General features: G+C 37.0%; 1 protein-coding gene across 6 annotated transcripts in view; it reads right to left on the reverse strand.

Annotated features, from left to right (window-relative positions):
* Positions 1 to 25,050, reverse strand: part of LDAH (lipid droplet associated hydrolase) — a 133,981-nt gene that overhangs the window by 87,328 nt on the left and 21,603 nt on the right. For all 6 annotated transcript variants that reach the window (XM_017526551.2, XM_017526537.2, XM_017526557.2 and 3 more), the window contains exons 3-4: positions 17,811 to 17,954; positions 2,706 to 2,875 (exon numbers count right to left, since the gene is read on the reverse strand). In XM_017526551.2, the coding sequence (XP_017382040.1) occupies positions 2,706 to 2,875; positions 17,811 to 17,954 (314 nt within the window). The remainder of the gene's footprint in view (positions 1 to 2,705; positions 2,876 to 17,810; positions 17,955 to 25,050) is intronic.

Raw genomic sequence — 25,050 nt, forward strand, 5'->3', positions numbered from 1 at the left:
GTTCAAGCAATTCTCCTGCCTCAGTCTCCCAAGTAGCTGGGCCTGTAGCTGGAACTACAGGTGTGCACCACCAAACCCAGCTAATTTTTGTATTTTTAGTAGAGATGGGGTTTCACCTTGTTGACCAGGATGGTCTCGATCTCTTGACCTCGTGATCCACCTGCCTCGGCCTCCCAAAGTGCTGGGATTATAGGCGTAAGCCACTGTGTCTGGCCCTCCTTTTTAATGTTTTTAAAGCATTTAGGACACCTGGAACAACTAACAACAAATAATTATATTTCATGTCAGTTTGCTACATTTTTTTTGACAGGATCAAGTCACTGCTATACCAGAAAATAAATGTAGTACTTTAATTTATGTACATCCCATGTCCATGTGCTTGACTGCATAACACACAGTGAAATTCTAATTTTAGAGCAGTGGGGTATGCAGCTCTGACACAGCTCCCAATGCCCTTTACCTCCTAGTATTCATGCCCTTGTGTAATTCTCTTCTCTTGAGTGCAGGCTGGACCTGGTGACTTGATTCAAACAAGAATAAAGGAAAAGTGATGGGATGTCACTTTGTAACTGGGTTACAGCCTGTGACTTTCATCTGCTAGCAGGCTGTCTCCTTGGCTCTTCTTCCAGGCTTGCTCTAATAAAGCAAGCTAGATAGACCAACGTGTTAAGGAAGGTGGCCTCTACCCAACTGCCACCACTGAATGATGACCCTCTGTCCAACAACTCTCAAGCAACAGGATCCTGTCAATCGCCACAGGAGCGAGCCTGGACGCAGATCTGTCTCAACTAAAGCCTTCAGATAAGATTGCAGCCCTGGAAGACATGTTGGTTAAAATCTTGGGAGAGTCCCTGAAGCAGAGAACCCAGCTAAGCTGTGGTCAGACTTCTGTCCAGAAACTACGAGTGAAGAAATGTGTATTGTTTTACACTGCTAAGTTTTGGGGCAATTTGATACACAGCAGTAGATACCTAATACGGTAGTTAACCTAATGACTGAGACAATGATTTTAGAGTTATTCCCTAATAATAATAGCTAATACTTATTTGGAACTTTAAAGTTCCAGATGTCATTCTCAATACTTTTTATAATTCCTCACAAAAATCCTTTGAAGAACATATTATCATCTCCATTTTACAAATGAGGAAACTGAGGTTGGGACTCAAAACTGAGGTGGAGACTCAATAATTTGTCTAAGATCAGACAGACTAAAAAAAAAAATGACAATAAATATTGGAACCTAGGTGTCCTGGTTCTAGTGCCAGAACTGACAGCAACTATAGAAGTGGAACCGCTAAGAGGCAGGGCTGCTGGACGCCATAAAGATGGCAACCACATGACACAGTAATAGAGGCGGCTTCAAAGGCACAAACAAGATTAGAAGCTGTGGAAAATGCTAAAAGCAAAAATAAAGCCTGCATTCTGATTAAGATATCTTATTTAGGGAAGAAACCCAACAGAGTAGACAATAATACAGTGAGTGGAGTACAACCTTGAATTTATTGAATTCACACTTAGAAATGAAAAATATGTTTTCTTATACCCAATAAAAGAAAATTTAAAACCTCCATTTGGTATTAAAACCACAGCAAGGGAGGCTATAGTTGTACATTTCCCAAGGACAATTATGAGTAAGAAGCAAGCAGGACAAGCTGGTGAGAAAAGGAGCGAACACTTAGTGAGCTCTGAGACCCCACTGAAGGCATTTTATCCCATGCAGTGAGAAAGAGTCAAAATCCTAGCACAAAGCAGCCACAAAGGGATCATGTCCTATCTTGGCTTCAGATTACTGGGTTTAACAGCATTCCATGCTCCCACACCACCTGAACTTAAACAGGGCAGCAGGTATCACATCTATTGGTTAGATTGTCTCCTCAGACTCCATGCTCTCCTACTTCAAAGACTCTCTTACTCACGGGGATGTCCTCAAAACAGCACAGGATCTGACACATGGAAAAGGCTTAATATACTTTTGTTGAATAAAGAAATGAATTATCTTGTGAATTGCATCCATTCGGCAAGTTATTTCAACGGTATATGTTAGTGAAAGTACAAGTTTTTGTTTTGCTTTACATCTCTTATAGTTCACTTGCTTTCCTGGGCACTTTAAATAGGTCTTTGTGTCTCTAGTGCCTCACTCAGTATCTGGCACAGAGTGGTACCCAATAAATATTTGTGAGTATTTGTGAATGTGTGGCTCAGAAAGGCTTCCAAGATACAGAACAGGTAAGGATCTGGATTTATGACTTAATAAAGACATAGTGTGTTCCATAAAGGCAGCTGTTTGCCTATCAGTGATGATGATGACACATTTCTTCCTTCCGAGAGAAGGCAAGAATATTTATGAAATACCCTCCCATAAAAGACAGATTCTTGTTTAGGTCTTACCTAGTGACTATTCTTAAATATTTCTTGATAAAAAACAGCAAGTAATATGTAACGTAAGAACTCCAGATAACCCTAGATTCAAAAACATTCTTTCAGAAACTTCCTATCTCCCCAGGCATTATTCTTTGAAACATTATAAACACATATTCACATAAGCCCATGGTAATATGGATATGAGAGTAAAGGCAGCAACCAAATATCCCTCTCCCTATTTTATTCATCAACTAAACAAGAGACAAAAGAGCATAGGAAAGGTGAGGAGGATTTGTGCAGACACACAGTCAAGCAACCACAGTCACCTCTGGAGGCCTACTTACCGGGAGATCAGGGACTCGCTTCAGCATCTGAAGAGTGAAATAGCTGCCTATCGAATGGCCAATGAGCACAAGCTTCATGTCCTTTGGCACATGAGTTCTCAGGAAAGCTAGTTTGTGCTCTATTTGTCCATTCAGGCCATAGATGTCCTTAATTTCTTGAGCATTTGAATCTATAAGAAAAAATATGAGGATGTTTTCATTCAGTAAGTAATCACTGAAGAAGTATCAAGAAAAAGATAACAATAATGATAAAAGTAGTTACCATTTATCAAAAGCCTACAGTGTGCCAGTTATAATATTAGACACTCACTATATTCACAAATTTTCACAACAATCTGAGAAGAAAGCATTATCACCTGCATTTGATAAGTGAAAATTTCAATGCTCACAGATATTAGGTGACAGATTAGCAGTCACAAACTTATTAAGTGGGAGAGGTGAGATTCAAATTCAGGTCTCCAAATCCTCAAAGTCCATGAACTTTCAATGATTCCATGTATTACTGTTAGCTTAGGCTAGTGGTTCTCAAACTTGAGCATGCATCAGAATTCCCTTGAAGTCTTGTGAAAACAGATCGCTGGGCTCTGCACCCTAGAGTTTCTGTTTCAGTAGGTCTAGGTTGGGGCCTGAGAGGTTGCATTTCTAAGTTTCCAGGGGATATTGATGCACTGGTCCCAGCACCACACATTGAGAACCAGATGCTTAGGCTAACTTATATTATTAACAGACAACTAAAAAAGGTCATGACATGGCTTAATTATTTTAGATAATCTTTGTTTATTTGAAGAACCCAGACTGAAAAACTTAAGCAGAAATGTTAAAAACTATCTTTTCAATAACCAACACACCCCCGACTTGAAATATCCTCCCTCCCTGTCACAAATGAACTGCTTTTCGAGATTCTTCAAGATCTAATTAAAACTTTTACCTAGCTAATCCTCAAAAAAATTAATGAGCTCTCCTGTGTCTAAACAGGACCTGACTCTTTAATTATAGCACTTTATTAAACTTGTATACTGTCTGTTTGTATGTTTATTTCCTCTCTTAGGCTGTGAGTTCCTTGAAGACAAGGTCCATCCATCTTTTCATCTGTGTCCTGTGACTAATACACAGCAAATGTTATTGTTGAATGAAAATTGGAACTGACGAGATGATCTCTGAGGATGCTGGCTGCTCTAACAATCTAGGAATGCAGAAAACTTGAATAGGTTTTCCCTATGAACATATACACAACCTATTGTCAGGGTATAATATTTCAAAATATCACAAGACAGTCAACTGTTTCCTAAAATTTGAATGACTGAACATTGAATTTCTTGCTCTCATGACTTGCAAGGTATTGATGGGAATTATAATCGGTATGGCTCATTCAAAAGGCACCCCAAACTCTGAAAAACTACTCTTCCATTTTGTTTGTAAATGTTTTTTTTTTTTTTGCTCACCTTCCCTTTCAGTCTAAGTCCTATTCATCCTACAAAGTTGAAACAAGCATTATCTCCTTTGAGAGACCTCCTTATAATTCATTACATGAGGAGTAAAGTAGCCCTCCTTTCAGTTTCCACAACATCCCTGTTTATTTATCTCACTCTACTACTCCTAACGCACTCCTAGTTTACAATTCAGTCTTGCTTACCAGTGCTCCCTGAAGTTCAGCAAACAGTTATTGAAAGCGTTTTATTGACTCAATGAGGCTTACTTCCCTATTTGCATAGTACTATTAATCTCCCAGGTAAGACATGTTCTGCTCTCACTCTTTTTCCCAGGTCAGCTTACAAATCGTTCATTTAACAAGAAAGTTCAGCATGAAACAGAATGAGAAGAGAGAGAATCTGGAACCTGACTTTGGTAGGACTTCTAATGGCTCCAAATCCACCTTTTTATGCACGAAATACTATACTTAGGTTTGAATAGTTTATACCCTGCTTCTCTAATCACTCTACCCAAAAGTTATATCATTCTTTGATATGAAAAAAAACCAGTAATATTAATATTTGCATCCCAAGTTCTTTTCAAAATATGCAGCATTTGGAAATGTCCAAGTCTTCCTTTTGTTGGGACAGTAGGTGCAGTACGAAGATCACAGCCTCTGGAGATGAGATAAATCTGGGTTTAAATCTTAACTCAGCATCTCCCTAACTGTGTGACTTGAGCAAATCCTTTAACCTAGGCTTCAGTTTCCTCATACACAAAATAGAGATAATAATGGCTTCTGTTTAAGTATCTGGCATAAACAGATAAATAAAAGCTATGACTGCCATCATTTCAATTCTTGTTATTTAAGTCCTCCTCCAAATATATACCAAGAACATTTACATGGTTAGAGCAAAGAGAAAGAAAATGAGCTCAATATTCTAAAAATTCATTGACAACATAAATGAGGTCCTAAAACATTATATTTCAGATAAACTTTAAAGGATATTATAAATCAGAATATTTCAGAGGTAGATCTATCTGGCTTTACCTCTGGGAACTACTCAACAGATTTCCAAGAAGAACACGCTACTTGTTAGTGTTTGCAGAAGTGGTAAGATTAATGGGGAAAGTACTTTCTAAAAATAAACAATGATAGAAAATTTAAACGTGCTATCTTTTTAAATTTATTTTTTATCTTATATATTTATTTTTTGAGACAGAGTCTCATCTGTCACCCAGGCTGGAGTGCAGTGGCACAATCTCGGCTCACTGCAACCTCCATCTCCTGGGTTCAAGCAATTCTCATGCCTCAGACTCCCAAGTAGCTGGGATTACAGGTGTGCACACCAGGTCCAGTGAATTTTTGTAGAGACAGGGTTTCACCGTGTTGGCTAGGCTGGTCTCAAATTCCTGACCTCAGGTGATCCACCTGCCTTGGCTTCCCAAAGTGCTGGGATTATAGGCATGAGTCACCACTCCCAGCCTATCTTTTTAAATTTTACTAGTAAATAAAATTCTAGATATTATTTTACTAGCAAAAAATGAAAAGTTAAAAGAACATATACTTGAATATATATTTTCATTCCTGTTACTTTAATAGTAATGTATTATGAAAAAATGCTAGTAATTATTAACTTACTCTTCATAAAATGCAGAAAAAATACATTCAATTGTATCAAAACCAGAAGAATGCTAATATGGAAATCATTTGTACCATTCTTTCTATAAGGAAAATATACTCCAAGTTATAATCAATGAAGCACATTTGCAGCATAATCTCTTTCTAAATTGAGAACTGCCCGAATTGGTGATTGACAATCCAATCCACCATATCATTAACAATAAATAGTCCTAAGTATCATATTGAGAATTTCCTCTTGGAACCTGAGCTTATTTCAAAAGAAACACACAACTTGTTCTGAAATAGTTGAGAAATTAATATCAGTATTTCACATTTACTTTTTGTCTAATCGTTCAAATTTGCTGCTCTAGTTATTAAACTTATTAAGCAGTTATTAAAATTGCTTTCAGTTTTTAATTTCCTTACAGCTTCAGAACACAGATAAATCTGATGATGATGATTTTCTTCATTTTACATGAACTAAACTGACTAGTCTAACAGAAAACATTGACTAGTTGGCCCTTGGTATTATTGAAAGTACAGAAATAAATAAAATATACTACCTTTGCCTTCGAGGAGATCATAATCTACTAAGAGGAAACACACATAGATAAAAACACAATTATTAAATGCCAAAGTTAAGTATCTCAAGCATTTGCTTAAGGAAAGAACAGAGTTTATTGGATCACAATACAAGGGTAATGACCCTTAGATTCATAAGAAGTACTGCACCTTTACCCATTCCACCAAAGATAAATAACTAGAAGATATGCTATACTACATGCACATTACTATAAATGTATATGTTTAACTATGTATCTGAATCAAAGCAAAACAGTTTAAATTTAACTATATACTTAACTACCATTCATATATATAAATGGCTATATCTTGACTATAAATGCATAAGTTCAACTATTTATTTTCATACAAACAGTATTTATAGGTCACCTCTGACCACAGAACAGACAAGACTGGAGATTAACACTACATATGCCTTCGGTAGGACTGAGTCTGCAGATAGTAACTACTTCTTACACCAGAATTTGCTCAGCTACTAAACTCCTCCATCTTGCCCCCATCATTACCCCAAAGCTGCATCTTAATAACTTCAACAACTTACATGTAAAAAATCAAAGACTAAAAATAGTATTTCATATTTTAAAGAATTCTTTGATGAAGATGAAAATACAGTTTCCTAGTGAAGCATGTTCTCACTCTAAGTGGGAGTTGAACATTGAGAACACATGGACACAGAGAGGGGAACACTACACACCAGGGCTGTTGTGGGGTGGGGATGAGGGAAGGGAACTTAGAGAATGACGGGTCAGTAGGTGCAGCAAACCACTATGGCACATGTGTACCTATGTAAACCTGCACATTGTGCACATTCTTTTTTTTCTTTTTTTTTTTTTTTTAGAAGGAATAAAGAAAAGAAAATATAGTTTCCTCCTTAGGAAAATTTTTTTAAATACACACAAAAAATTGTGCGCTTTTCACCATATATATACATGTATATAAATATATATAACTAAAAATATAAAAAGAGACTTGAAGTATTTACTCTAAATTCATGATAGAACTAGAGATGGGATACAAAGAACAAAGCTTTTTCTGTATTGTTTTATTTCACTTATTTTGTTAACAAAAAACATTTATGTAATTATGGCAATGTTAACTGTCAATTGTGAGTAACAGAATCTTTGACTGTTACATAACTGTGTTTTTTATGGTTTTAAAAATTTCTTAAAAGAAATTAACAGAAGCCCCCAAGGATTTTCTGGGTTCATACTAAGTATCAGTGAATTGGCTCAGGGAGAACAGTGGTCCCTAATTCTGTGTGCTTACCTAGTTCATCGATCCAAAAGGCCTTCCTGTCACATCTGTCCTGAGGTTACTAAGCTAAAGTGAGAGTACACGCGCATCGATTGCCAGCCCCCTCCCTAAGTATTCTGTAAGCTCCTTGTAACTAAACTCTGGTACAACTCTGTTAGCTCTTAAAGTATGCATCAGAGTGAGGGGGATGGGAGATAATCATTCTATTTAACACTGCTATCTTATTTTGAAACCAAATTTTAAAATTTGTAAACCCCAAGCATATGTCTTATAAAATAATTTTTAATTATTATTCTCCAAACAGATGGTGAAAACCACAGTCATCAAATTATGCTTCCCACTTGACTAAAACCAATTATCTGCTCAGGACCTCGACCGACAGTCCTTAGCAGGAAACAGGAGAGAGATTCAGCAAGGAGAACATAATGTCATAGACTTAGCAAACAATAAAAGCAAAAAGCATAAAACGTGTTACTTTTTATTGTAAAGTGTTATTTTGGTTACTTGGAAAAAGCAGTGAGTTCTGTGGCTACTCCGTGGTTACAGGGAGAGGTGGAGCATAAGGTTAAAAAGGAAGGCCGAGTCTAGATGAAGTCTAATGAAAGCTAGAAATCATGCTGGTTTCATTTTAGCAGATAAAAAGATTACCTAAAAGAGTTACACAATCTTGCAACTAATGATGAATTTGAGTCATGTTTATCCAAAGAAACAATAAACTACTCTCACTGTGGTCCCCCAAATAGAACTTCACACCAAGGAGTTGCGCATTGGTTCTGTGATCAGTGAGAAGATAGTTACAGACTGTCAAGAGAGGAGCGCACAGTCTGGTCTGTGTTATGGACGTTAACTGCAATGCTCACTCTCCCTTACTTCTTCTGTCTGCCCTGGGACTTTAACAATTTGCTTAATTCCTAACTTCTTCTCTTGCTCTGCACTTTGCTTTTTTTGCTTTTCTGACCACAGATTTACTTGCTTTCATTTCTAGGGATGGTAAGCCTTGAGACTTGATTGGTTGTTTCAGCTTTGGGCTCATCTAGTCATTCCATCTTACTTCCACGATGCCCTGTCACTCCCAGTCCTGGCAAGAGAGAAAGCTCCACTGGGTTTTCTCTATTTCTTTCTATTTGGGAGGCTGCAGTGAGAGTAGTTTATTGTTTCTTTGGATAAGCATGACTCAAATTTATCATTGGTTGCAAGATTGTGTATCATTTTTAGGTAATGTTTTTAGCTGCTAAAACGAAACCACCATGATGTCTAGCTTTCATTTCATACTTTCTAAACAAATGACTTGAAATAGTTGATAATGAATTTCCCATCATGTATGCTGTCTCTATAGCAAATCAAATCCAGAAAACAGTTTATACTCCTAACTCCTCAAATTTTCTTTTCACACTTTTTTTCCCCCTTGAATCATCCCCTTCTGACATTGGTGAACATCTGTTCTTCCAATTATGTTCAAATTATGATTGTGATAACGTAGTCACTAGAATATTATTTCCAACTGTTCATAATTTTAACATGTGCTAATATGAAGCAAAACATACTTTCAATATTTGATGTGTGGTGGTTATACCTTAGGCCCTTTTTCTCAATGACATATTTCTCACACCATTTTTTGCATGCCAGAAAACCAGCACCTTTGGACAATCTTGGACAGTGAATAATGTATCTGTGCTGCCTTTCCAAAGCAACTATAGCATATATTTGCAAACATAACCTCCAATGTGTACAAAAGATGAGAGCAGAACTATTCTAGCTGAAGAGGGGGCTGGTAAGGCCCAGAGCCCTACTTAGCCTTCACAGAACTTTTGAGCTACTCAGAATATAGAAAGTCACAAACCTAAAAGGTGGAGACTGGCAAGCAATTCTAACTCTTTGGATACCCTCGTGACCGGACACTTAATAACCTAGTAGGTTGTCAATAAGTCTTTGATGATAACGAGTTGCTCTTTCACTCTCTCCAGAAACCACAGCTTCCTTTGGCCCTATGGTGGCCCTTTGGGCTAATGCCTCTAGATGGCACTGTTCTCATTAGGTAGCAAAGAACCTAGGCTCTAATTACTGAGTTATTAACCCAATAGTACACAAGCAGGCCAAATAGAGATAAACATAGTCAAAGTTATAAATAATAAGACGTCAATTTAGAATAAGAATTTAAGGTGTTTTCTAAAAATTCAGACACATGACAGATATTTTCTACTGGTTTTCCTCATTAGTGTTTCTTGGTGAAGATCTAGGGCAGTGGCTCTGAGAATGTGGTCCCAGGACTAGCAGCATCAGTATCACCTGGGAACTTATTAGAAATGCAAATTCTCAGGTCCCACCCCAGATCTACTGAATCAACGACTCAGAGGGTAGTCATCTGTGTTTTAATAAACCCTCCAGGTGATTTTGATGCATGCCAAAAAATACCGCATCAAGGGTGATCCTTTGAGTCTGTTTTCAACTTTCAAAGTTACCATTCACATTCTGTTCAACTGTTTGCTTCTGTCTTTAGTATGACTTAAGATAGCTCACTTAATCATGACCATATCCTTTTAACGTGATGCTGAATTCAGTTTGCTAGTATTCTGTTGAGAATTTTTGCATGTATGTCCCTCAAGGATATTGATCTATACTTATATAGATCTTGTTTTGTCCTTATTCAGCTTTGGTGATTTAATTTCTTTAACAGATATAGTTTATTCAGATTATCTTTTTTTCCTTGTGTGAGTTTTGGGAGCTTGTATCTTTCAATAAATTGGTCCATTTTATCTAAGTTTATTGTCCCTTTATTATCTATGGAATCAGCAGCAATGAATCTTCTTTTCTTTCTGAATACTTATAATAATTTCTGTCTTCTCTTTTTTCCCCATTGGTTAGCCTGGCTACAAGTTTATTAATTTTATTAGTCATTCTCAATAACTAGCTTTTGGTTTGTTGATTTTTTTCTAATAGTTTCTTATTTTCAACTTCATTGATTTGTGCTCCCATTGTTATCATCTTTTCTTCTCTTTGCTTTAGGCTCAAATTGTTCTTCTCTAGTGTCATAAGGCAGAAACTTAGGTAGCTGACTTTAGATCTTCCTTCTTTTCTAATATATGCAGTCAATGCTATAAATTTCCTTCTAAGCACTAGTTTTGCTATATCCCACAAATTTTTATAAATAGTATTTCCACTTTTATTTAGTTCAAAATATTTTTATGTTAGTCTTGAGACTTCACTGACTCATGTGTTATTTAAAAGTGGGTTGTTTAATTTCTAAATATATTGGGATTTCCTAGCTATGTTTCTGTTGTTGACTTCTAGTTTAATTCCATTGTGGTCTAAGAGCATACCTTGTATAATTTATACTCTTTTAAGTTTGTTAAGGTATGTTTTGTGGCCAAGAATGTAGTCTATCTTGGTGAATTCTCCATGTGTGCTTGAGAAGAGTGTGTATTCTGCTATTGTTAGATGAATTAGCCTATAAATGTCAATTAAATAAAGTCGACTGATGGTGCAATTCAGTTCAACTATATCTTCACTGTCTTTCTGTTATGTTTCCTTAAAGAACTAATGGTATTGTCATTATGCAATGCCCCTCTTTATCCCTTCCTTGTTCTAAAGCCTGCTTTATCTAAAATTAAAATAGCTATTCCAGCTTATTTTTTTTATTAGTGCTACCATGGTATATCTCTGTATATCCCTTTACTAGCAACATATCTGTGTCTTTAAAGTTTTTGTTTTTTCTTTTTTTTAAAGACAAGGTCTCACTCTGTTGCCTAAGCTGGAGTGCAGTGGTATGATCTCGGCTCATTGCAGCCTCAACCTCCGGGGTTCAAGTGATCTGCCCACCTCAGCCTCCTGAGTAGGTTGGACCACAGGTACATGCCAGCATGCCAAGCTAATTTTTGTATTTTTCTGCAGATACGGAGTTTCATCATGTTGCCCAGGCTGGCCTCAAACTCCTGGGCTCAAGCAATCTGTTGGCCTCATCCTTCCAAAGTGCTGGTATTACAGGTGTGTATAACTATGCCTGGCCCTAAAGTGGGTTTCTTGTAGACAACATATAGTTGGATCTCCCCAACTACATCAACAATCTGTGTATTTTAATTGGTATATTTAGACCATTCACATTTAAAGTGATTACCGAGGCTGGGCGTGGTGGCTCATGCCTGTAATGCCAGCACTTTGGGAGGCCAGGGCAGGTAGATCACTTGAGCCCAGGAGTTAAAGACCAGCCCAGGCAACATGGCAAAACCCTGTCCCTATAACAAAATACAAAATGCTGAGATGCACACTTGCAGTCTCAGCTACTTAGAAGGCCGAGGTGGGATGACCACTTGAGCCTGGGTGAGTTGCGATGGCACCACTTCCCTCCAGCCTGGGTGACAGAGTGAGACTGTGTCTCTAAATAAATAAATAAAGTGATTACTGATATAGTTGAATTAATATCTAGCATATTTATAAATGTTTCCTATTTGTTATAACTCTTCTTTCTTTTTAAAATCTTACTCTCTTCTACATTTCTAGCTTTGAGCATTTTAAATGATCTAACATTCTCTCTTTCTCTCATAATAATTATGCTTAAAATTTTTTTTTGGCTGGGCACGGTGGCTCATGCCTGTAATCCCAGCACTTTGGGAGGCTGAGGTGGACAGATCGCTTGAGCCCAGGAGTTCTAAGACCAGTCTGGGCAATATGGCCAAACCTTGCAGCTACTAAAAATCCAAAAATTAGCCAGGTGTGGTGGTACATGCCAGTAGTCCCAGCTACTTAGGAGGCTGAGGTGGGAGGATCACCTGAGCCTGGCAGGTTGAGGCTGCAGTAGGCCAAGATTGCACCAAGGCACTCCAGCCTGGGCAACGGAGTGAGACCCTGTCTCAAAAAAATTAAAAAAAATTTTTTTTTTTAGTGGTTGCCCTAGAGTTTGCCATATATACTTAATTTAATTTCATCTGAAGTAACACTATACCACTTCATCTTTAGTCCAGGCACGTTACAACTGAGTATTTCCGATTCCTCTCTTTCATCCCTACAACATTGCTGATATTCATTTATTTATCCATGTTATAATCACCCAACATACTGTTACTTTTATTAGTTTGAATAAACAGCTATCTATCAGATCAATTTAGAATAAGAAAAATAAACTTTTTGAACCTTTATTCCTTCTCCCATGCTCTTCTTTATACAGATTTGAGTTTCTGATCTCTATCACTATCCTTTCCCCTAAAGAACTTCTTTTAACATTTCTTGCATGGCAGGTCTCCAGCAAATTTCCTCAGCTGCTGTTGGTCTGAAAAAGTCTTTATTTCTCCTTTACTTTTGAAGGATAATTTCACTAGAGAGAGGAATCCAGGTTGGTGGTATTTTTCATTCGACACTGAATATTTTACTCCATTCTCCTCTTTGTTCAATGGTTTCTGACAAGTTCCCTGTAATTCTCATCTTTGTGCTTTCATAGGTAGGGTACTTTTTCCTCTGCCTACTTTCAAGATTTTGTCTTTGGTTTTCTGCAACTTAAATATGACATATGTACATGTAGATCCTTAGCATTTACCCTGCTTAGTGTGCACTGAGATTCCTAGACCTGTGTTTTGTCATCAGCATTAAGTGCTTCATCTATATCTGCTCCATTTTCTCGACCTGGTTTTCCAATTATGCATACGTTATACCTTTTGAAATTGTCCCACAACTGTTGGATATGTTGTACTTTTATAAATTACTGTTTTTTCTCTTTGCATTTCAGTTAGGAAAGTTTCTATTAACCTATTTCTTCAGCCCACTGATTCTGTCCTCAGCTGTGTCCAGCCTGCTGGTGAGTCCATCAAAGGCATTTTTCGTTTTTGTTACGGTGTTTTCTAATATTTCTTTTTGAGTCTTTCTTAAGAGTTCCCTACTCTCTGCTTGCATTACCCATATGTTCTTGTATGCTACTTCTTCCATTAGAGTCCTCAATGTAGTAATCATAGTTAAATTCCTGATCTGATAATTCTAAAATTAGTAATAAGTATGTATCTGACTCTATTTCTGATGCTTGCTTTGTCTCTTCAGACTGTTTTTTTCTTACCTTTTACAATGCCTTATAATTTTATTTTTTGCTTAAAGCTGGACGTGATGTATTGAGTAGTAGGAATGAGTTAAATAGCTATATGTCAATTATGTTAATGTGGCTAGAAGCTGGGCTATGCTTTTTTTTTTTTTTTTTTTTTTTAGACAGGGTGTCACTCTGTTGCCCAGGCTAGAGTGCAGTGGCATGATCTCGGCTCACTGCAACCTCTGCCTCCCGGGTTCAAGCAATTCTCCTGCCTCAATCTCCTGAGTAGCTGAGAGTACAGGAGCTGATGCCTGGCTAATTGTTGTATTTTTAGTAGAGTCAGGGTTTCATCATGTTGGCTAGGCTGGTCTCACACTCCTAACCTCAAGTGACCTGCTCACCTCAGCCTCCCAAAGTGCTGGGATTAAGGGTGTCAGCCACAGCGCCCAGCCAGGGCTATAGATAATGTTTATTGCAGCTATAGGTATCAGAAACTTCAGTTTCCTCCAATATTCTTGTTTTTTTCCCTCTCTGTTGTCTTTGGTTTTCCCTAAGAATTCCTTCGTAAACAGAGTATGTGTCTTGCAGCTCCTACAGTTAATAATGTACTATTATCAAGGTAGAGGCCTGTTGACATACATGGTGGTAAAATGAGGAGGGAAGCATCCTATAATGTAATGATTAAACCTCAGTCTTTCAGTGAGCCTGAATGCTTGTGCTGTGATCTTCAAAAGTATTCGTCATCTTTTTTTTTTTTTTCCCTCCAGCATGTGAGACAGGAAGGCTAGAGGAAGATGGAGTTGGCCAACTGTCCTTCTCCTAGGTTGGATAAAGCTCTGGAACTCTTTTTCCCTTGTAAAGTAAGCCATGTTATTGAGAATACTCGGGACATACTGCAAAATGCTTACTTCTCTTTTACTCCTAACAAAAACCATAGGGGACATTTCTCAAAATTTCACAAAATAACCTGATAAGCTTCCTGGAGGTAATACCCATGCAAGTGAGGAAGTCCCCCAAGAATAGGCTTGCAGAAGTTTGTTACTCTTAAAACAGTCTGTACTTTGCCCTCAGCAATTCATCCAAATCACCATTTATGTATTCTACATAAATGGCACTAGTGTCTTCTGCTTCAGATAAGCTGATCTTCATTGTATTTACTTGTCTCTCCAGATTTCAGGTAACAATTTGTCCTGTGACCTCAATTTTCTGAAAGGTCTAAGAAAAAATATTTTTAGTTTTGTTCAGCTTTTCTTTTTCTTTTCTTTTTCTTTTTTTTTTTTTTTTTTTTGAGACAGAGTCTCAAGTACAGTGACACAATCTTGGCTCACTGCAACCTGCACCTTCCAGATTCAAGCAATTCTCCTGCCTCAGGATCCCAAGCAGCTAGGATTACAGGCAAGTGCCACCATGCCTGGCTAATTTTGGTACTTTTAGTAAAGGTGCAGTTTTGCCTTGCTGGCCAGGCTGGTCTCAAATTCTTGGCCTCATGTGATGCGCCCACCTCCGCCTCCCAAAGTGCTGGGATTACAGGCATGAGCCACCACACTCAGCCTCAGCTTTTCTCTTATTGCAAGGAGAAGAGTGACAAATTCCAAGTTCTACGTGTCAGAGCTGAAACTGGAAGTCCGCTATTTATTTTTTAAAAATTCTATACTAAATATTTTCTTAATGCATAACATATGCCAACTATAAGTTTTGAATAGGTAGTAAGAAGCAAATAAATGCTGAAAAAAAATACCCTAAAAATCTAAATGTAACTACTTCACTAAGGTTTAAAATACACACTTCATCATGATATTGTCATACGGGTAAAAGCACTAAAAACCTGGTCCCTGGTGATACTATTCCTAGATGCTTCCTTCAGCCTAGAAAATATCTGAGCAATTACACAAAGTATTAATGTCATTGGAAAATCTCATCTCTTAGTGCCAAGGTCCTAATGTTTATTAGGTTTTAGGTTGAAATGTTTAAGGATAATTGAAACAAAACATTATGAAGTTTTAGTATTCCTTTTCAACCTTTAACTTATAGGACGCTGATTTTTTATTTTTTTTATTCAGTATTCCATACTAATTTTTTAAATAAGGACATACAACTTTCTAATCTAATACAATAAAGGAAGGTAATCCATTTTGAAATTATACAATATACTCCCTTCCAGCTAAATGGTCAACTGCAAAATGTAACAATTAGATAAAACTAGATAAATTGATACTGTTTATCTGACATGCAACATTTACCCAACTTTATAACAGATTCGTAAACTAATCTTTTTCAGGTTTTCAGAAGAGTTCACATATGCAATTGCATGTATTGCCACCATATTCAAATTTTAAAATAGAGACAAAAAATTGTATTTAATATGAGGCTCAGAGGCTGAAGTCAGGAAATACAATTAAATATAATCAAACCAGCCTTCAATATCACTTGAGATAATTCATAGAGCACAGGCTTTTATATGTTCAAACTTGTACATCAATGTCTAAAAGAATCATGCATATATAACAATGAAGACTACGGATGTAAAATGTAACTTTATCGTATAATATCTTTAAAACTTAGATGCTCAATAAACACAAAAAGATGCTCATATCACCAGAGAGACGCACAAGAACCAGAAGCAAATTAGGCAATGAAGTCACAGCCACCTTGATCTCATCTCAAATTAACTAAAGGAAACCTCTTAGAACAAACCACTCTTGAATGGAATGCCTATCGAGCATTCCACATGTTATACCTTTCGAAACTGTCCCACAACTCTTGGATGTGCTGTATTTTTATAAAGTTATGTTTATGTTTTATGAAGTTATATTCAAGTTATGTCTTTCTTTTTTTTTCTCATTTTTTATTTTTTGGAAGTGTGAACATGCTAGAATTCTCACAAATTTAAAGGAGGTAGTTTGCATCTCCATGGTATTACTTCTTCCATTTAGAAGCCTTGCAGCATGGAGTCCTGGTCTCTCCCCAGCTTTCAGGGTTCCTCTCAAACTGGTCCTGCTTAGCAGTAACATCCCTGCTAAATATCGCCTTCTTCTGTGCTACTCCTTCTGTCTGTTGGACCTCTGCACCCACCTCCATACCCTAAATCCAAATCTTATTCAATTGTCAAAATCAACTGTTATGGTCTGAATGCTTATATGGCCCCCAAATCCAAAGGTGAAACCCTATGCTCAAATGTGATGCTATTAAGAGATGGAGGGGGTGCCTTTGGCAAGTAACTAGGATTAGTTGGGGTCATAAGGGTGAAGCCCTCTAGAGTCCCAAGAGAGGTTGCCTCCTCTGTCCACCATGACTGGACAGCAAGAATGCCACCTGTGAATCAGAAAGGTCTTCATCAGATGTTGAATTTGCCAGTGCCTTGATCTTGGAGCTTGAGTCTCAAAAAATTATGAGAAATAAATTTCTATTTTTATAAGCTACTTAGTCTATGGTATTTTGCTATAGCAGTCCAAACTGACTAAGACACAAACCTACTCCACAAAGTCTCTCCTAACCCACACTGGATTTTCTCCTTTGTTTAATCCTGAGGTGTCTATGTGATTAGCAGGCCACAGTTTATCACTTAATCATTCTCTAAATATGAGAGAGAAAGCTTCTTTAAAGTAAAGAACATGGTTTATAACAGGGGTTCCCAACCCCCGTCTGTGGCCTGTTAGGAACTCAGCCACACACATGAAGGTGTGTAATGGGCGAGTGAGCATTACCACTGAGCTCTGCCTCCTGTCGGATCAGCGGCAGCATTAGATTCTCATAGGAGTACCCTGTTGTGAACCGTGCATGCGAGAGCTAGGTTGCACACCTGATAATCTGAGGTGAAACAGTTTCATCCGGAAAACCATCCCCCTGGTCCCGGTCCGTGGAAAAATTGTCTTCCACAAAACTGGTCCCGGGTGCCAAAAAGATTGGGGGATGCTGGTTTATAATACTTTTCTCCACCATTCCTCCCAGTACAACCCTAGAAAAATTAATACACGGTCAATAAACACACAGTTGATTACTAACTGATAAACAAAGAAGGCAAATCATAGGTTGTTTTATCTACCCATATTCTTACAGAAAATTACCTGAAGAGTTAAAAAGTCCCCCAAAATCCTAAGTTTACCAAAATATGGCACCACGGGCCTAATGCCACAAGCAGAGGTTTCCACTGGTATAACTCTTAACCTTAGCAGGGTTTCTAGAAACATGACCCTCCACTCACTGTAAAGGAAAGTAGACATTAACAAGGACATACCCTCTGATGTTTTAAGAATCTTCTTGTCTTTTGGAGCCAGTGCATGCCCAGCGTGACTGATAATCCAAACTGGAAAGCGTCTGTTTGTCAAAGAGTATAAAGCCTTTGCAAATGGCACATAAAAGGCAGAAAAACCTGGGTTACCTAATAAAAGAAATACAGATGTTAGATTTATCAAAGTAATACACATGCATAAGATGTCATGTAGACTAGAAAAGATGGGTCTGTTTCTCTTCACACTTTCCTCTGTATTCTTCAGAGTATGCAGGGAGAGACATCTTCAAACTTCCATTAAATTCACAGCAGTACCCTATTTAAACGACCTTCAGTGGCTGCCAGATAAAGTCATCTGGAAAAAGCCTAAAATCTGTATGCTCCACATAAGGCGCTTCAAGATTTGGTCATGCTCAGCTAACAAGGTGCATGAAAACCAGAAAAACAAGCCAGCAAAATAGTGTAAGAAGCATGCACAAGGAGAGCTTTAAAGAGTCAACTGTTTCCTTGTCACTTATCACCAGTACTTATAATTGTAAACAGGTGTACGGCTTGATCTTTTGGGGAAACAAATGTCTACAAGTACATGTAGATTTTTCTTATGTGTGTACAGAAGGTATTTTTGACATGAGTTTGCTATAAAGAAACAGAATAAATAAACGGTCTTTTTAAAAATATTCAATCTGATATATCTGTAGGAGGAAATTACAGTGAAATGGGATTTTCATCTTGTAATCATCAACTATATAAAGTCTTCAAAGCATTTCCATCAATATCTATTTCTCTGATCAGTTTATCTATTTCCTCATGTTGTTAGGCTATCTTCTCTCTGCAATTACATGACATGGTTCTGGAGCACTGATGTAAATAACCACTGCCATCCTTGTCAAATTTTGCTAATTTCTTCTCTGTTTTTTTATATCTTTCCGTTTACTAGATAAGCAGTGTAGTAAAGTGGTTAAGAGCATAGGCCCTGGAAGCCAGACTGCCTGGGCTGGAATCCTGGCTTTGCCATTTACCAGATGTGTTGGCTTTGGCCAAATTATTTAACATCCCTGTGCCTTGGTTTCCTCATTGAAAATGTGTAATAATGGTACTATCTCATATGAAGACTAAGTGAATCAATATATGTAAAGCATTGTTACACTGCCCGAAACATAGTAAGTACTAATAAATGCTAAGTATTCAAACCTGTACAACAATGCCTAGCTAAAATGGTAATATACAATGACCTTGGCATCCATATTATTTTGCTTCTGTTGTATTCTGACCTAGTGATCTAAGTTTCAAACTCCTTTTTGTGATGGTGCTTTTGGCCTCTTTGTCAAATAGCATAAAAACTTCCTCAAATGCAGAAATATGTTCTCTGGTCAGTTTATTGGGCACTGTATAGCTAAAGGAGAAGGAAGGAAGGAAGGGCATACCAGTACAGGTAACATCGATGGCAGCTGTGGTTGGCACTATTTCATGTTTTATGCATTTAAGTCTTCAATACGTTTAGAATAGTTTTTAGTAGAAAATACTAAATAGCAATCCAACTTTTTGCCAAGTGACTGGCCAATTGTTCCAAGACCATTTATTATATAATCCATTCTTTCTGCATTGATTTGAAATATCTTCTGACCTAATACTACCTTTTTACATTCGCTTGCTAATTCTAATATCAAATAATTCAGTTTATTTTTCCTTTTCTCCTCTGCTAGGACCATACTGTCTTAATTACTACATTTTTTAAAATGTTTCAGTAACCGGTAGGGCAAATCCCTTCTCTTTATTCTTCTTTTTCTAAATTTTCTAGGCTGTTTCATAAACTTTAGGGTCATTTTCACTAGTTTCAATTTTTAAAAATCCCTTTGGGATTCTGACTAAAATTTTATCTCATTAATGTATTACTTCATAAAAAATTTATATTTTTTATATTATTGAGTATCACCTTCTAGGAATGTGTTATACCTCATATTCACATTTTATGTTGCTCATAGATTTCTTCATATGGCTTGACAATAATAATTAATATGTTTAGGCACTATAACTTATTACATGCCAGGCAAGGCTTAGGTGCTTTACATATATTATTTAATTATCATATGAGATAGTACTATTATTACTTCCATTTTATGGATGAGGAAACTGAGTACAGAGAGGTTAAATAACTTGCCCAACATCACATATATGGTAGGTGCTAAATAAATATTTGATGACTGAAAGTATATACAAAAGAAAATCATAATACTGAATTTTTTAAAAACATCATTTAATCTGGTGTAGGATCTTCTGCATTACTTGTTTTAGTTATTTTTACGGTATCTCTAAAAAGTAGTTGGCACTTTCATTAGAAATAATGAATGGACAGCCACTTGCGCAAAACTTGGCACATGTTAGGGGCTGAATAAATGGCAGCTATTAAAACTACAGCTATTACAACAATTAAAAACTGGTGTAACATTAAGGAGATGCCAAAGATAACCCCATGATTCAGATGCGTTACAATGACAGGATATACAAAAAACAGTGAGTACTAGATAATGGATACTTAATGCATGCGGGGCTTAAAACCTAGATGATGGGTTGATAGGTGCAGCAAACCACCATGGCACATGTATACCTATGTAACAAACCTGTACATTCTGTTCATGTATCCCAGAACTTGAAGTAAAATTTTTTTTTAAAAAATGAAGAAGAATAAATAAAACGAGGTTTTCTCCTTATCTCTGGGTTTAAGCCTGAGTTCTTAAGCTTTCTGATCCACTATTTTATCACCATCAAGTAAATAATGATGTCAATTACTTATGTTCACTCATTCTATTCAGAATTACAGCTTCTTTTAGCTGTCGATTATTTATTGAGCACTTACTGTATGAAAGTCACTATGTCAGGCAAAAGACAGATGAAGGTCTTTTTGGAATTTATATACTAGTGGGAGAATATACAGCACATAACTAAATAGGTAAGATAATTAAAGAGTGTGAAAACTTCTATAAGAAAATAAATAGGGTCACATGATAGAGAAGACATTAGAGTAAAAAAAAAAAAAATCTCAGGAGGTGACATGTAGCTGAAACCCCAAAATGGCAAGAAGTAAATCTTGAGAAAACTTGAGGGAACGGAATAAACACTAAGGAGGGAGAAGAACAAATTCAAAGGTCCTCAAGAAATAAAGATCTTAGCTCTTGAAGAAATGGAAGAAAGTCCATAATCCTTGGTTCCTTCCTTTGCATCTAATCTATCAGTGTGGCTAAAGCATAATGAGAGATATCAAATCTTGTATGAGATAAGGTTGAAGAGGAAGAGAAATGCAATCATGTGATACCTTTTGGGCCATGATAAGAAATTTGGCTTTTAATCTAAGTAACATTAAAAGAGATTGAGCAGGGTTAAGGCATAATCAGATTTAAATTTTAAAAACATTTTTCTATCTTAAAAGAGTAGGAAAAATACAAAAATTTTCATAGCAATACATTTAGCAACTTAGAGAAAACAGACAACCTTCTAGAAAGACACAAACTATCAAAGTTCACTCAAGAAGAAATAGATAACCTAACTAGTCCTATATTGATTGAATTAATTGGAATATAAGTTAAAAATGTTCCACAAAGAAAAACCAGGCCCATACAGCTTCACTGGTGAATTCTATCAAACATTTAAGGAAGAAGAATGCCAAATCTATACGAATTCTTCCAGAAAATAGAAGAGAAATGTATTAGTCTGTTTTCATGCTGCTGATAAAGACATACCTGAGACTGGGCAATTTACAAAAAAAAAAAAAAGAGGTTTAATGGACTCATAGTTCCACATGGCTGGGGACACCTTACAATCATGGTGGAAGGCAAGGAATAGCAAGTCATGTCTTACATGGATGGCAGCAGGCAAAAAGAGAGACAGTATGTGTAGCAGAACTCCTCTTTATAAAACTATCAGATCTTGTGAGACTTATTCGCTATCTCAAGAACAGCATGAGAAAGACCCGCCCCCATGATTCAATTACCTCCCATTGAGCCCCTCCCACAATACGTGAAAATTATAGAAGTTACAATTCAAGATGAGATTTGGGTGGGGACACAGCCAAACTATATCAATAAAGAAATATATTCTAACTCTTTCTATGAGGCCAGCATCACCCTTCTACCAAAACCACATAAAGACATTGCAAAAATAACAAAAAAGAAAGAAAACTACAGACCACTATCCCTTGTGAACAAAGATGGAAAAAGTCTAAACAAAATTTTAGCAAACTGAGTCCATCAAAATGTTGTAAGCATAATACATCATGACCAAGTGGGATTTATCACAGGAATGCTGAACTGGTTTAACATTCAAAAATTAACATTACCCACCACATTAACCAACCATAAAAGAAAAAACATATGATCCTCAACAGATGCAGAAAAAAGTGGAAGTTTTATCCTGTCAGAAATATAATTAATATTGTAGCATGTATAAATACCAAACTTAAAAGTTTAACTTCTTTAAAAGTAGCCATCACTTGCTATAGTTCTCTGTATCCAGTGGCACCAAGCGGCACTAGATTGGGCACATGGCACTCAGATACAATAAATCCTTTCAAACTGAATGAATGGTAAGTAACATAAAGGTCTAACTTGGAGACAGAAGTGGAAAATGCAATGCAAAATGCTTAAATACTAATCCATGCAGTACTTCATACTTCACCACTTAAACCTCCTTGTTAAGAAACCGCAAAGAAAATTAAAAGGGCCATGTTTATGCAACTAAACAAGACACACACAGAAGGGTACAGGGGAGGTCCAGGTGTAAGGATGCTGGAAAACATTCCAATGCAGACATTCAAGTAAAATATTTAATCAAAAGTTTACATCAAAATGTGTTATAAACACACACTTGTACACACTCACAACAGTCAAATCAATCAAATACCCAAGCAATGTATAACAGAGGTTGTAGTGATCATCTCTAGGCCCTGACTGGTAATAAACTTCAACTATACAACACTGCAAGTATAAACTTATGTCTTCTAGTTAATTTTGTAGGGGAACAAAAACTGTGACATATCAAGTTAATATGGTAAGTATCTATATAATAGGTTGCCATGTGTACAGACCTATTAGACTCATTCATGGAGCCATGTCTGCTAGATCTCCAACCACTGTGCTCACAACACTCGATATTTCACATGATTCTGTTATCTCCATATGACCTCCTAAGAATTATGATTCAGTGCTCTACAACGAGTTATCAAATTGCCTCCCTTTGCTCATTTCACTGCTTAAAGAAAGTCAAAGGACAATGTTACTTAACAGAAATCCAAGATCTAAGGTTCACTGGAAAAGATGAAACTAAATTAAAAGTTCTTCAATCCATAGATTCTGATCAATCACTCATCATTATCATTACTAACTTAGAAGTGAAGAATTAATTTTGCAAACTGCAAAAGCAACATGATTTAAAATGAAATGCTATGTCAGTCTATCAGAGATGGACATAACATGGTGCCCATAGTGGCTTCACAATCCTTGAAATACTGTTATTCTGATTATTCCCACAGTGTAAATAAATTAGCTCCCCACAAAACCTGCCAAAAAAAAAAAAATACAATTCTGAATCCCAAGTAAGCAGAGCAAACATAAGAGAACACTAGGAAATGAAATGTGATCTGAAAATGTCAAAGCACTGTAAACAATGAGACTATCAAACTACAAATGTTTTATGCTCCCCTCCATCCTCAGTGTCTTCACTGAATGCTTCCTTTATCTCCTCTCTGAAATCTGGCTCTCCCCTGTAATGGGCTCTCTTCCTTTCAATCCTCTTCAGCAGTGGCCTTGGTCACTCTTGTCTAACACCGCATATAACTCAAGGAGAGCAAAGACTTATGCAACACATATTCCTAGCACCTAGGATAAAAGAGTGAGAGAATAAATACTATTTCCAGGTGGGGAAGTGGGTGCATTGTCTGTCCCACTTACTATTTCACCTTACTGTTAGAACAACCTCTTCTCCTTTAAGACTCAAGCCATCTGTTTCCATCTATCAACTTTTTAGTCACTCACACACTCCCTGAAAGCCTTGACCCTTAAATGACAGTTTCATTTGTTATGTCATGTCAGGACATTTCAAAATCCAGTTGGACTGACTGAGCCAAAAATTTTGTCCCATAATTCATTATTGTGAGCAAATCCAAATAACCTCACCTACATTAAACTTAAGCTGCCAGGACTGTTGCATCCTGGCAGAAGGAAAGTTTATTCCCAGAAGTGGTTAAACCAAAGAGAAATTCTGAATCAGGAATCTCAGAGTACAGCTGAGAATGGAAGTACTATACTGAGAAGAAGTTAGACTAGGCATAACCAAACACTGAAAGTCCTAATATCTCCTCTCTCCTGTTCCTCTCTGAACAGTAACAGACAGGTTTCCACTCTTCAAACAGGAGCCTGGATGATTTCTCCCTGGGAAAACTGAACAATAAAAGAAAGAGCTTCAGACACTGAAAGTTGGACATCCCTCAATGAAATGCTGGGTCCCTACTCAATAACCTCAGGATGAGGCCCACCTAGGGTGACTAACCCCTCTGTTTCACTTGAGACTGTCATGGTTTTAGTACTGAAAGTCATATGTCCTAGAAAACCTCTTGGTCCTAGGCAGGCCAGGATGGCTAATCACCCTAGACACACCTCTGAATAAGCCGCAGCTCTGAGTCCAAAGCTTCCAATTTGCTTTTTGTCTTCCTCTTAAACATGAATGGCTAGTCAAGGATTGCCAGAGATCTGAGGAAAACTAAAGACTTGTGCAAAAAGAAAAAGGAACACAGTGAAAATTCTTACACAAAAGACAAGAAAAAGAAAAAGAAAATGATATTTCATCCATTAAAAAAAAAAAAAAAAAAAAAAAAAAAAAAAAAAAAAAAAAAAAAAAAAAACAAAAAAAAAAAAAAAAAAAGAAAGAAAAACAAAGAGGCATTAGAATGAATGAATTTCTGGCTTAAAATGGCCTACCAAAACCCAGGTACACTGTATAAAAAGATAGTCACCACTTTCAAGGCGGGTGGATCACGAGCTGAAGAGATCAAGACCATCCTGGTCAACATGGTGAAACCCCATCTCTACTAAAAATACAAAAAATTAGCCGGACGTGGTGGCACATGCCTGTAATCCCAGCTACTTGGGAGGCTGAGACAGGAGAATCGCTTGAACCCAGGAGGAGGAGGTTGCGGTGAGCCGAGAATGTGCCATTGCATTTCAGCCTGGGCAACAAGAGCAAAACTCCGTCTTAAAAA

This window comes from Cebus imitator, unplaced genomic scaffold (genome assembly GCF_001604975.1).
Source record: "Cebus imitator isolate Cc_AM_T3 unplaced genomic scaffold, Cebus_imitator-1.0 Scaffold1, whole genome shotgun sequence".
In the NCBI taxonomy this organism is placed as follows: Eukaryota; Metazoa; Chordata; class Mammalia; order Primates; family Cebidae; genus Cebus; species Cebus imitator.